The sequence below is a fragment of the Mastacembelus armatus genome, chromosome 1 (genome assembly GCF_900324485.2).
Source record: "Mastacembelus armatus chromosome 1, fMasArm1.2, whole genome shotgun sequence".
Classification (NCBI taxonomy): Eukaryota; Metazoa; Chordata; class Actinopteri; order Synbranchiformes; family Mastacembelidae; genus Mastacembelus; species Mastacembelus armatus.
Window position 1 is genome coordinate 1379256 of NC_046633.1, and position 14101 is coordinate 1393356.

Sequence of the window (14101 nt, forward strand, 5' to 3'; positions counted from 1 at the left end):
AATACGTCCTGTGTACATTTTTTTACCTGCTGACATGTTTTATTGTCTCTGAAGTCCCACAGACTGATGACAGGAGCAGCTATGAGTTTAACAGCAGCAGCCAGTGGATTTGTCGTCTTCCTTCTCTCTGTGTCAGGTACTGTAGATCTACATTGACATTGGCTGCATGAAATGACAGGAATGTGGGGAAATGTGGGATTTGTAAAGTTGCAATGAAGCTGAGTTTGTTGGACTGTATTTGGAAATAAGTGGATGAGAGGTTTGTGAAAGACAAAGCTTTCTGAAACCCTGTACTCATTGGTTAGATGGACATTTGGTGTAAATGTCCAGTTGAAAGTGGAGCAGACTTTTTGCTGCTGACAGACTCAGAGCTGCAGCCTTTTCTATGTTCAATACTGCTCAGTTTGATTAGTAACACATTTATTATACAGCACTTAGTCAAAGCAGCCTGAAGTAGGAAATCAATGAATGAACATGACAGATCAGCACTTTTCTAGGTTTGATGTCTGGACTGATGCAGTATGATGCAAACATTTCAAACCCTACAACACTAAACACTCTCTTCTGTTTCTGTTGGGGCTTTTTTGATGACATGTTGATTCATGTTACAGGGCTGATGTCCTCAGATCAGTTTTACGTTTCATTGGAAACTGAATTGCTTTGTACCAGGAACAACAGTTGGAATATTATGGATGAAAAACATGTGATTCTTAGATGAATAGTGACTTTCTCTTGAACATTTCCTCATAAAGGAACAAAACTTGGGCGTTGCAGCAGCTCTGAAGCCTGTTGTTGACCAGTCATTTCTGTCTGTGGCTGCTTTTAACTCAGTCAAGTTGCACTTTGACCATAGAAACTGGTTTCACACCAGAATATGTGTGAATATGTTCTCTCTGCTCATGTTTCTTTATTTGTCTGTGGTTTTCACAGTGAGCTCAGCATCAGTGTGACCCCAGAGTGAACAATGAGGAAACAAAAACAGCTCAGACTCTCTAATGATCTTTTTTCCTGTTGTCCTGGTCAGTAAAGCTGCATTTAAGTTCACAGAGCCACTGCTTTCTTAATTCTTCACTGCACTTGCAGAGTGTGTGATGTCCCCTCAGTGCACATAGAGATTAACTACAGAGCATGTGAACATCTTCCTTTGCATTGACTGGATGTTACTGAGCCAACACTTCCTCTTGTTAGTCCAGAGTGACCCTGCTGCTCTGTCCTGCCTCCTTGTGTCGTCCTTTGGTACCTCAGCCGTTCATTATTCTGTGTATGTTGTTCCTGCCACTTGGACTCTGTTTACCCTGTACAGTCCTGGACTCTGTTTGAACCCTGGCCCCCCCTCCAGGACTCTAGTGTCATGTATCAGGTTGGTGTACAGAACATTCAGAAAGTCTTCAGACGTCCTTCCCTTTTTTAAATTTGATGTTGCAGCCTGATGCTACAATAGTTTCAAATCATTTTATCTCATGACTCTACACTCAGTACCACTTAATGACAACGTCAACATGTTTGGAAATTAACTCAAAAGGAAAAACTGTAATATCACATTTCCATAAGTATTCAGACCCTTTACTCAGGACTTAGTTGAAGCAGCTTCAGCAGCAATAGCAGCCTCCAGTCTTTTTGGGTATGAGCCAACAACCTTTGCACACCTGGACTGGGGGATTTTCTGCCGTTCTTCTTTGCAAATCCTCTGAAGCTCAGTCAAGTTGGATGAGGACCGTAGGTGAACAACCATTTTCAGGTCTCTCCAGAGATGTTGGACAGGGTTCAAGTCAGGGCTCTGGCTGGGCCACTCTGGGACATTCACAGACTTGTCCCTAAGCCTCTTCCTGTGTTGTCTTGGCTGTGTGCTGAGGGTCGTTGTCATGTTGGAAGGTGAACCTTCAGCCCAGTCTGAGGTCCTGAGAGCTGAAGAACAGGTTTTCATTGAGGATGTCTCTGTACTTTGCTCCATTCAGCTTTGCCTCAACCCCGACCAGTCTCCCAGTCCCTGAATGAAACCCTTCCTACATCTGATCACCTGATAAATGTCTATATTCTACATCAGCTGTGGTTCTATTGAGGCCTGATGATTAACTTCAGATAATGAAGGACTTTGAACCTTGTACAAGTTACTTTTCCCCCAGATCATATTGGTTCTATGATACAATTTGTCTGATTAACTGAAGTTACTAATTTGATGATGTTTGCTGATGTGCTCTGTGTTACAGTGGTGCAGGCTCAGGATGGCTGGGGAGTGACTTACACTGCTACTGACATCTGTGCCATAAAAGGATCAACAGTGAACATACACTGCACCTACACATACCCATCCTGGATAGAAGGACGTGATACTGTGGTTGAAGAAACATTGTGGTTTGCTAAAGTCAGTGATTATGAACCAGTGGATCTGAGAATAGCCTCAGAGTATTCAGGTCGTGTTCAGTATCAGTGTAAAGCTAAAACCTGCACTCTGACAATCAGAGACCTGAGAGAGACAGACTCAGCTCAGTACAAGTTCAGGTTCATCACAAACCAACCAACAGGAAAATACACTGGTTCACCTGGAGTCACTTTGTCTGTCAGAGGTAACAGCTTCATTTTTTCATGTTTTGGTTCCAGATCTTCAAGATCAAGAAAATATCCTGTAATGATGAAGTTTATGATTCTGTATAAATGTTTGATGATGAAAATCTGAGCTCAGAGCTCCAGTTCATGTCTCCTACTAATGACTCCTGATTCAACCTCCAGTCACTTGATTAAAAAGTGGTCATGCTGTATAGTCGACTGTGTCTCAGTTAAATGATGGTTGTTGGTGTAGGATGTGACTGAACTTTCTCCAGACTGGGTTTGTTCTGGTGTCACTGAGTGGGCTGCTCCTGTCAGCCTTCAGCTCCATTTGCTGAGTGAAGACCATTAGATGTGACTGAAAGCTCAGGGTCATTAGTCAAAGTATCTCTGAATAGATTTTCTTCACCAGGGGACAAAAATGAACATCCATGCACAGATACTGTAAATGTTTTTGGATATTTGCACACGTGTTTGAATAGAAACTATTTTTCTGTTCTGTCGTCACAAATCCAGCTTTGCAGGTGCAGGTCAGTGACACAAGTGAGCTGCGGTGTCACAGCAGTTGTGGTCTACCTGATGGTCCTTCATACATTTGGTACAAGAATGGACAGAAGGTTCATGGGGAACCACCAAATTATTCAGGGAACATTGATGGTGCAGACAGCTACTCCTGTGCTCTGAAAGGACGTGAGGATTCCCCCTCTCCTCCAGAGTGTGAGTTGACTTCAGTCTTCCACCAACATATCACCACCTGGTGGCACATTGAACCAACTGCACTGTCCATGTCTGCATGTTATAAAGTGAATGACCATGTTTACTCTGTTTATATTAATAGTGTGTTGCATTGAACATTACAGGAGCAGTTCTGTTCTCAGTGACTCAACAACAGACAGACTGGTCTGTATTACTGCAGTGGAAGATGTCAGTGGAACAGTTCTGTTTAAAAATGGTTTATCTTTCAGGTGTCAAAGGTCAAAGCTGCAACAGAGTGACTTACACTGACAGAAGCATCTGTGCAGTCAAAGGATCATCAGTGAACATTTCTTGTACTTACAACAGTCATGATAAAGACATTCAGTCTAAATTCTGGTTCAGTCCTGAACGTAGTGGTCGTTGGCAGAGTCCCTCACAGCCTGAGGACCTTAGTGAAGACTCCCAGTTTGCAGGTCGTGTTCAGGTCCTTGACCCAGAGACAGGACGCTCCACTCTGAGAATCACTGACCTGAGAGAGACAGATTCAGCCCAGTATCACTTCACATTCAAAACACCAGGCTTTGAATGGAGGAGTAGTTTACCTGGTACAACTCTGACTGTCACAGGTGCTGATCAACACACACTGATGTTATATATGTGAACACAGAACAGTAGTGAATGTGACATGGAGCTGTTATGTACAACTGATAGAGACTTCATGGTTCTGAGCACTCAGTCCTTTAAATGTTTGTCAGAGACTAAGTCACACATGCTCCACAGTTTGTCACTGATGCATTTTAAAAACTAAATATGAACCTTATCAGTTATTTGAACTTGTGTCTGTACCTGTGATCCTTGTGTTTAATACTCAACAAATATGTCTCTTTTATCTTCAAAGATCCAGATCTACAGGTGGTAGTGAAGAGATCTCTTTCATGGTCATACGTGAAGTGTCGCAGCAGTTGTTTTCTACCTGAACATGTTTCCTACATCTGGTACAGGAATGGAAAGATGATTCATATAGAAACATCAGATCATTCAGGAATCTTTCATCAAGCAGACAGCTACTCCTGTGCTCTGAAAGGACGTGAGGATTTCCCCTCTCCTCCAGTGTGTGAGTTTACTCCACAGTCTTCCACCAACATATCACCACATGGTGGAGCCTATAACTCACTGTCCTGTACTTTACATGTGAGTCAAACTTTACTGAGATAAAATCTTATCACTGATGGGCCATGAGAACTGGAGACTTGCTGCATGTCCTTAACTCTGTTCTTCATGTGCTCAGTCGTCCATCACTGTCTCCTGACTCTCAGGTTTATATGTCAGAACCTCCTGAGTCCACAAAGTCTTTCCCATAGTTTATATTTTTATTACAGAAATGTTGCTTCAGCACATGAACAGTATCAGATGGATGATGATGGTAAAAGACAAATGACTGGTCAGATGTTTATCACATTATGAGACAGAGAAAATATTAGAAAGTTAGCACAGACATGCTAATACCTGGAGAGTGAGTTTGCTCTAACTTCCTGCTTTGCATTAAAAATACAAGAAGCAGATTGTGTCTTGTACTTTTAATAATGTGTTTTATGTGGACGCCCTCTTTCCAACACAAACACAGAAACATATAATAAAGGTGTTCACAGTCATATTGTCTTTTTTTCTTAGGTGTCAAAGGTCAAAGCTGCAACAGAGTGACTTACACTGACAGAAGCATCTGTGCATTCAAAGGATCATCAGTGGACATTTCTTGTACTTACAACAGTCATGATAAAGACATTCAGTCTAAATTCTGGTTCAGTCCTGAACGTAGTGGTCGTTGGCAGAGTCCCTCACAGCCTGAGGACCTTAGTGAAGACTCCCAGTTTGCAGGTCGTGTTCAGGTCCTTGACCCAGAGACAGGACGCTCCACTCTGAGAATCACTGACCTGAGAGAGACAGATTCAGCCCAGTATCACTTCACATTCAAAACACCAGGCTTTGAATGGAGGAGTAGTTTACCTGGTACAACTCTGACTGTCACAGGTGCTGATCAACACACACTAATAAATATTTAAAGGGGAAAGTGATTATGTTATACTTTATGTGTGTATATGACATTAATGTTGTTATCCAGCAAATAACTCCCATGTTCTCAAACTGTGACTACATAATGTCTTATAGCAGAAAAACTGTTACAGAAAATGAGTAAATGCTGATATTTACATGCAGAAATCAAAAGCTAAGACTTGAGTCAAACTGCAGCCATCATCAGCAGTTGGATACGTCCCCACCAGTCTTAAGATGAGACATTTCTACTAGTTCACTTTGTCACACTGTGACTTTGTATTTGTGTTTTGAGTCTTTAGTGACCAGTGCCCTTAATGTTTTTTTCTAATGTCCAGCTCTGCAGGTTCAGGTGACCAGAATAAGAAGAGTCCACCAGTCTTCCACTGAAGCAGAGCTGAAGTGTCACAGCAGCTGCAGTCCAGCTGGACATCCTTCTTTGGTTTGGTTCAAGAATGGACAGGAAGTAGGACAGGGACCAAATCCTTACAGAGGCCTGATCTATGATGGAGACAACATCTACTGTGCTTTCAAAGGACATGAGAAATACCACTCTGCCTCAGTGTGTGAGTTTACACCACTTTGTAAAGTTTCATAAAACCACAGCATTGTCACATCAAAACACTAATTTACTGTTTCAACATGTGATAATAATGAGAGAGACACAGACTAATAGGGGGGTCAGGTCTGACAACATGTTGAATTTGTTGTTCCAGTGTTCATGAATAAACAACATGTTATAGGCCATTTAATGTGGGCGTCTTGTTTAACCAGTGTAATGAACAAACAACTGGAGGTTGAGCACCAGGTAGGCAGCTCATTCTTGGCTAGTTTGGAGGAGTCTGGCTGGGAGAGCTTCCAGCCCTGGTGAGGACCAGGTAAATCCTTGGATTCTGTACAGGAGGAATCAGGAGTGAACTTCCACTGCAGTCTCACACTCAGGGTTCTGGTTGACATGTGTAGACGGTAAAGAGGAGGTGACCAAGGACATAGACTTGTCCTTCTACAGAACAATGTGACAGAAATGAATCCATCCCTGCTAGTAGCCATCCAAAACAAAGACACAGACTACCTGGACGGCAGGTCCCAGAACTTCAGACAGGGAATTAGGTCATAATGAAATTATAAAAACAAGACCAAAATAATATTTTAATTGTCTGAGTGTTTTATTGTCTCTAATGAACAGCTAAAACAGACTTTTTATGAACATATGTCTCATTGTAATGAGAATCTCTTTTCCTCCAGATCCCCCAAAGCTTCTGTCAGTGTCAGTGAGTCCTTCTGCTGAGATAGTGGAGGGCAGTTCAGTGACTCTGACCTGTAGCAGTGATGCTAACCCAGCAGCTAAACACACCTGGTACAAGAGGAACCAAATACTGATTCATGGACCAGAAGGGACTTATCAGTTCACCTCCATCAGCTCTGAGGACAGAGGAACATATTACTGCAGGTCTGAGAATCAGCTTGGACAGTCAAACTCTTCAAGTGTGTCCATAGACGTCCAGTGTGAGTATTAGAAATCTCTTCAGTTCTGATGATGAAGTTGATAACACAGGTCATTAGTCTTAAATGTTGCTACTGTATATTGTCTACTCTTGTAATATCATATGTGTGTGCAGAGTTTGATTCATTTGTCATGTTGTTTTTCATGTGTGTTGTGTAATATAGATGTTTTCTTTCTCCTCCTCCTTTGGTGTCACTCTTGACTTGTGGTTGCAAAATCTCTACTTTGGCTATTTCTGAAAAACAGACTCTCAGACAAATATTGAAGACTTGTCTCTATTTTCCTCCAGATGCTCCAAAGCTTCTGTCAGTGTCAGTGAGTCCCTCTGCTGAGATAGTGGAGGGACGTCCAGTGACTCTGACCTGTAGCAGTGATGCTAACCCAGCAGCTAATTACACCTGGTACAAGGAGAATGAAGAGTCACCAAAAGCTTCAGGACAGATCTTCACCATCACTGACATCAGACCTGAACACAGTGGGAAATATTACTGTGAAGCCCAGAACACAAGAGGACGTCATAACACCACCTTATATCTGACTGTTGAGGCAGGTGAGTCATTAACCTCTTAACATTTGTGTATAGTTCATCTCAGCTACAGTGTCTGATGGCAGGACTAATGGAAGTTAACAAGGAAAAGGTTTGACTTTAGTGTTTGCTCCTGTTTTTCTGCCACATGTTCATGTTGACCACAGTCACTTTTAATTCACTTGGGAACAAGTTTTCTGCTTTTCCACCTTCATGTCCTAAAGATCCAACTCTGCTTTAGTTGCAGGAGTCAAATTATTTTGACCATATTTAGTTACCGAGCTGAGAGCCTCATTTAGTTAATGAACATCCATCTGCAAATCCAGTTCACAGAAAAGCAGTGACTGCTTGTTTAGAGACGACTGTTGCCTGGCTAACATTTAACACACTCACATTATTGGATGTTATTATTTGTGTGCATCAGTGACGGAGCAGCAGGAGCTGGATTTTTCCCTTTAGTTCACTTTTGATGTGAAAAACCTTATGGATGACTTCTGGGAAAACAGTGTCAACATACGTGGTATTTCCCCTGTTCTTAAACAAACTCACATCTTCTCCATCTCAGACGGGTTTTAGCTTTTTCCTCATTTTCAACATCCTGGAATTCCATAATTAATAATCAGTGTTTTCCTTTAATCACGATTCACAGTTTCTGGGAAATTAGCAGCTGCAGGATCAGTCACTGCTGTTTTCCTGGCTGTCATATTCCTGTCTGCCTTCATCCTGATCAGGTGAGCAGTTTAGTTTTAGTTCATGTTAAATTCAGGTTGTTCAAGTTGTTTGGTCTTTTTATTTGTTTCATTCTCCCATCCAGAAAAAAGAGGTTGTCCAAACAACCATCCAGGCCTGGAGAGAGACCAGACAACAGAGCACAGGTGAGGAACATCATGTGCATCATGTTCTCCAGCCAAACTAAAGCTTTGCTCCACTTCACCCTCCTGTTTGTTTCCATTTGATACATTTCTAGTCAAATATCTGTGTCATCATTTCTTTTTAGCTTATTACATATTGTTATGATATGAGACAGTGTTTTCCAACACACTGAAATAGATGTGGCTTTGGCATTTTCCCTGCTGCGATCAGTCTGCACATGCACATGTTAGTGATCTGTAAATAACAAGTAGGCAGTGGCCTGTCCACCAATCTGTCCAATGATTGACCCTGATATCGAAGTTTATCCAACATTTCCCCTTCAGCCAAACGTAGAATCAGAATATGACCACCCTTCAGCTGCAGTACAGAGACAAGCAGCAGAGCAGCAGGACGAGCTTTTCTACGCCAGCATCAGCTTCTCTAAAAACAGAGAGGAAGCCGTGTACTCAAACATCAGGCCGGCTCAGCCCGACAGACACCAGAAGCAAGAGGAGGAGGATGAGGACTGCATCGAGTATAGTACCGTTAACGCCTGGACTGCTGGTGCTGCCCCGAGGTGAGTCCAGAAGAGTTTAATTTTCTTTGCTGCACAGAGTTTTTATTCCCACTGTTTTACTGCCGTAGCTTTTTTATTTCAACCTGTTAGTTAATATTGTAGGTCATTTTCTCAACATTTCATCTTAATAAATCTCTAAGTAAATGTTGTCATTCACAGATTAGAGGCTGTGGAGGATTCGTCTGCCCTGTACAGCACAGTCAGCACAAACCACAGAGTATGAAGACAACACAGACCTGGGCCCTGTTTTGTGCAGGTTTGTCAGGACTGACCTGGTCAACAATGCAGCATCATTGCAACCAAAACATAGAAACAACAAAACAAACTTAAATAAATACAATAGAACTGACTTCTAGTGCTAGTGAACCATTTCCAATGTATTATCAAGTAGATTTCTGTACATACAATATTTTTCCAACAACCTTTTCTCTGCTCTGATGGTTTTTTTACTTATATCTGTTTTTATTATCAAACGTTCCTCTGCCTCTATATTCTTCAGTTGTTAATCCTGATGCATTTCCAGCACAAGTTAGTGTGTTTAGTTTAATTACTGATCCCACAACTAACATTCTTGTTATTTTGAGCCTGTAACTTATTTCCCACTGCTTCCATCCTGTGGACATAGAGTCATTCATTAAACTAAATGTCACTGACTGTTTAAATAAGCTGAGATTTTGTCCAATAAAGATTCTCAGTTACATTATTTCCCAAGCACCTGTCAACATGTTAAAGCTCAGTGTTCAGTGTTATCAGCTCCAAGAACACAAACCTGGTCCTTCATCACACACACAACTGACTCCAGCTGTTAGCAGATGTTCACTGATGAAAGGAGGAAGTCGGGTGCAGTTTTATAGTGCCCCCTTTGTGACCGTAGTGGGACTAGACGTTGGAGCTGCGACTCTCAGTAAAGTCACACTTTCAGTCTCTTAAAGCAGCAGTAATGAGAACAGGTGAAGCAGGTGAAAACAACACATTACATAGTGGAACATTATTGATCAAACTGGTTCTATCACAGTGAATATCACAAATATCACAGTGAATGAAATGTCTTTATTTTTAGTCAGTAGTTTCATCAGTCTGGACCCTTCATGGCTTCACACTAACACTGAGGTTTACTGTCAACAACATGAAACCCATCTGATAAGAACTTGTAGAAACTGAGGCTTAACTCTCCTGTGAAAACTGTGCATCTTCAAAATATCGACTGTTCACCAGTTAAGAGCAGAAACTCTGCTTTAAAGTTCATGACTCTACTTTCCTGACCCTCTACTGGGGATTGAAATGGTTTATTTAGCTCACAGGACGTTTTCTCAGCACCTACAGGACCATGTAGTCCTTTAAGACATTAATGAGTCCAGCTTCAACAAGACACAGATGTTCCCAAAGGTCAACCAACATGTTCAACACTAACGTCAGATATAAGCCTCAACTGTCGCCTCAGAAACTGAACTACAACATCAGGTCCATGGTTATTTTTTATGTAGAACTGTTTTTTCAGTAGTTTAGTGGGTGGGTACCAACAGGCCACAGAATGAGTTTCATGTTTTCAGGTTTTATAGTGAAGTAGGAAGTTCATGTGTAGTTTACAAGAATCATTTCATAATTTCACCTGGGGGATTTGCAGCCATTCAGCTGTTCATGCATGTTGATAATGGAAAGAGGAAACAAAGAGGACAGGTCTTAGCAGATGTGCCTTCAACTGTGGCGACCACAGAAAACACAAGACCACATCCTTCTGTACTGCAGGCAGAGCTGTTTGTTGATTCAAATAAGAGATATGCTGTACAGCGTTAGTCCTGACCCCCTGACGTGTTGACGGACAGAGATGAGCCGAGCGACTATGAGTTTAACAGCAGCACTGAGTGGATTTGTCGTTGCTCTCGCTGTGTCAGGTACTGTCCATCTACGTTGACATTTTAGATTTATCCAGTGCAGTTTGGTTGCAGGACGTTGAGGGATGGTATTTTTAAGCAGAATTTGATGAGGTGATAAAATACTATATTGTCCTTCAAGCCCTACGACACCAGATGTTTTCCAAAAAATCTTGTTAGTATTTTAGTAGTTGAAGAAGAAGCTGTGAGCCAGATTCTGCCAACAGAAAACTAAACTCTGTAAGACCAGTGAAGATGATAATGTGCCAGTAGAGACTTTAAGGTGGATTATGAAGACATCACATGTTGGCAATGAACAGTTTCACTTCAGTATTGTGCATTTATCTGTAGTTTCACACGCCTGATACGATCACAGACAGGAAATAAGCAAATAGGCCGTTTTTCCACATCACAAACAAGTTTAATAATTAATATTCTGCTTTTGATTCTTTTCAGTAAAAGTCTAGTGAAAGTGGTGGTTTCCCAGCTGTCACCAACATTTCAGGAGTTAGTAAACAACACTATTACCTGTATGTTAGAATATGGTCATATTTCATATGTGGAAAGATTGGGGAGTGGCTGCACTAATTTGAAAAACTCTAAAAGATGATCTGAATTTTAAAAAGTATCAGCTTAGTGAATTAGCTGATCCACAGTTTGTAGTGACTGATTAGTAAAAGTGCTCTGCACTGGTGACTGACCTGTGCTTTACTTAAAGGTGCAATGTGTAAAATGTGAAAGATTTAGTGGCATCTACTGGTGTGATTGCAGAATGCAACCTTCGAAGCACCTCCTCACATCCCACCCCCCGTTTCCAGGGGCATGGTGGCTGTGACCTTTAGAACAAAATGGGATTTCCTGTCTAGAGTCGGCGTTTGGTTTGTCCGTTCTGGGCTACTGTAGAAACATGGCAGCACAGCAAAGGAGACCCGCTCCCTATGTAGATTTTAGAGGCTCATTCTAAGATCAAGAAAATCAAGGGTTGGTATTTTCCAGATAATGTTAACTACCTTATGTACTTCAAATTTGAAGTACTTTATATACCGCTGGGTAGCTGACGTTAACTACCTTATATACTTCTAATTTGAAGTACTTTATATACTGCTGGGTAGCTGATGTTAACTACTTTATATACTTCTAATTTGAAGTACTTTATATACTGCTGTGTAGCTGACGTTAACTACCTTATATACTTCTAATTTGAAGTACTTTATATACCACTGGGTAGCTGACGTTAACTACCTTATATACTTCTAATTTGAAGTACTTTATATACTGCTGTGTAGCTGACGTTAACTACCTTATATACTTCTAATTTGAAGTACTTTATATACTGCTGTGTAGCTGACGTTAACTACCTTATATACTTCTAATTTGAAGTACTTTATACACCGCTGGGTAGGTGACGTTAACTACCTTATATACTTCTAATTTGAAGTACTTTATATACTGCTGTGTAGCTGACGTTAACTACCTTATGTACTTCTAATTTGAAGTACTTTATATACCGCTGGGTAGCTGATGTTACATTCTTTCCCCTGTTGTTATGAACCTGATTGTGTTTTTCTGATGTGCTCTGTGTTACAGTGGTGCAGGCTCAGGATGGCTGGGGAGTGACTTACACTGCTACTGACATCTGTGCCATAAAAGGATCAACAGTGAACATACGCTGCACCTACACATACCCATCTAATGTTAGAGTTCAGGAAACATTCTGGTTTACTAAAGGGACTAATACAGACCCAGTGGATCTGAAGACTCAGTCAGAGTATTCAGGTCGTGTTCAGTATCAGTGTGAAGATAAAACCTGCACTCTGACAATCAGAGACCTGAGAGAGACAGACTCAGCTCAGTACCAGTTCAGGTTCATCACAAACCAACCAGGAGGGGATCTCACTGGTTCACCTGGAGTCACTTTGACTGTCACAGGTAACATGACATTATCCTCATAGGCTCAACATTTGGAAACACTGCTCCACATCTCTGTGTTTAACATTGTGTGGTTGGTGACAGTTGTCTTAACTCATATTTCTGGTTCTTTACAAATTGAGGTTTGCAGGTGAAGGCAAGTGAATCAGTATCATGCAGACTTCAACCCTGTACATGGTCAAAGCTGAAGTGTCACAGCAGTTGTTCTCTAACTAATCAGCCTGACTACATCTGGTACATGAACGGGCAGAGGAAGACAAAGTTTGACCTTTCAGGCTACTTTTATTCTAAAGACAGCTACTCCTGTGCTCTTAAAGGACGAGAAGATTTCCCCTCTCCGTTAGTGTGTGAGTTTACTTCAATGACATGATTTTACCATAAACTGTAACAGGCTTTCATGTGTTTTTTATATGAGCAACACTGTCCAGAGCAGAACAACCAACTGACCTACTGCAGTAAAGACTTTGATGTTAACTGTGACATATATTTCATTTTTCAGGTGTCAATGGTCAAAGCTGCAACAGAGTGACTTACACTGACAGAAGCATCTGTGCAGTCAAAGGATCATCAGTGGACATTTCTTGTACTTACAACAGTCATGATAAAGACATTCGGTCTAAATTCTGGTTCAGACGTCAACATAATCGGAGGACAAGTTCACAAACTATGGACCTTTGTAAAGACTCTTAGTTTGCAGGTCGTGTTCAGGTCCTTGACCCAGAGACAGGACGCTCCACTCTGAGAATCACTGACCTGAGAGAGACAGATTCAGCCCAGTATCACTTCACATTCAAAACACCAGGCTTTGAATGGAGGAGTAGTTTACCTGGTACAACTCTGACTGTCACAGGTACAAGCCTCACAATTATCTATAGCTGCTGCTAAAGTTTGTCTACAGTTCATACACTGGCCAGCGGGGGAGCTGGAAACTGTGGGCTGCTGACAGTTCATTTTATGGCATTTTTGTTCCTGGCTCACAGATCCAGATGTACAGGTCCAGGTGATCTGGTCTTCTACTGGTCCAAAGCTGGTTTGTCACAGCAGCTGTCCTCGTCCTGGTGGACTTTCCTTTGTCTGGTACAAGAGTGAAAAGAGACTTGAGGAAGAAACATCTTCTTCTTATGGAGGAAACATCAATTCTGCAGAGAGTTATTCCTGTGCTGTCCAAGGACACGAGCGTCACCGCTCTTTACCAGTCTGTGAGTTTACTTCTCTGTGTCATCTGGTTTAAAGCAGCAACAGTGAACATTTTCATGCAAACTGTGGATCACATGACCAGCAACACGTATGAGGTTGCTGAGGAGCCAGATATTTTCCTCAGGACCAAAAACAGCTACATGAGCAGTAAATATTGGACCTGTTGATGCAAACTAGCACCAAATGAAAGTTAGTTCAGCAGTTTATCAGCTTGGTATGTATCAAGTTCATCATATGAGTTTTATAGTTTTCTAATTGTGTTTGCAGTTTGTGCCTGCAGAGTCTCATTAAACATCATGTTATTCCCATTTGTGCAGAGCAGACTCATCAACATCCAAACAGACTGGTGCTGATGG

General features: G+C 41.5%; 1 protein-coding gene across 1 annotated transcript in view; it reads left to right on the forward strand.

The window, feature by feature from the left end:
• The window catches only part of LOC113128052 (hemicentin-1-like), a 52047-nt gene continuing 37946 nt past the window's right edge, over positions 1-14101 (forward strand). The window contains exons 1-4 of the mRNA XM_026303094.1: positions 1-136; positions 2208-2284; positions 12284-12548; positions 12671-12895. Coding sequence (XP_026158879.1) covers positions 67-136; positions 2208-2284; positions 12284-12548; positions 12671-12895 — 637 coding nt within the window. The 5' untranslated portion in view covers positions 1-66. The remainder of the gene's footprint in view (positions 137-2207; positions 2285-12283; positions 12549-12670; positions 12896-14101) is intronic.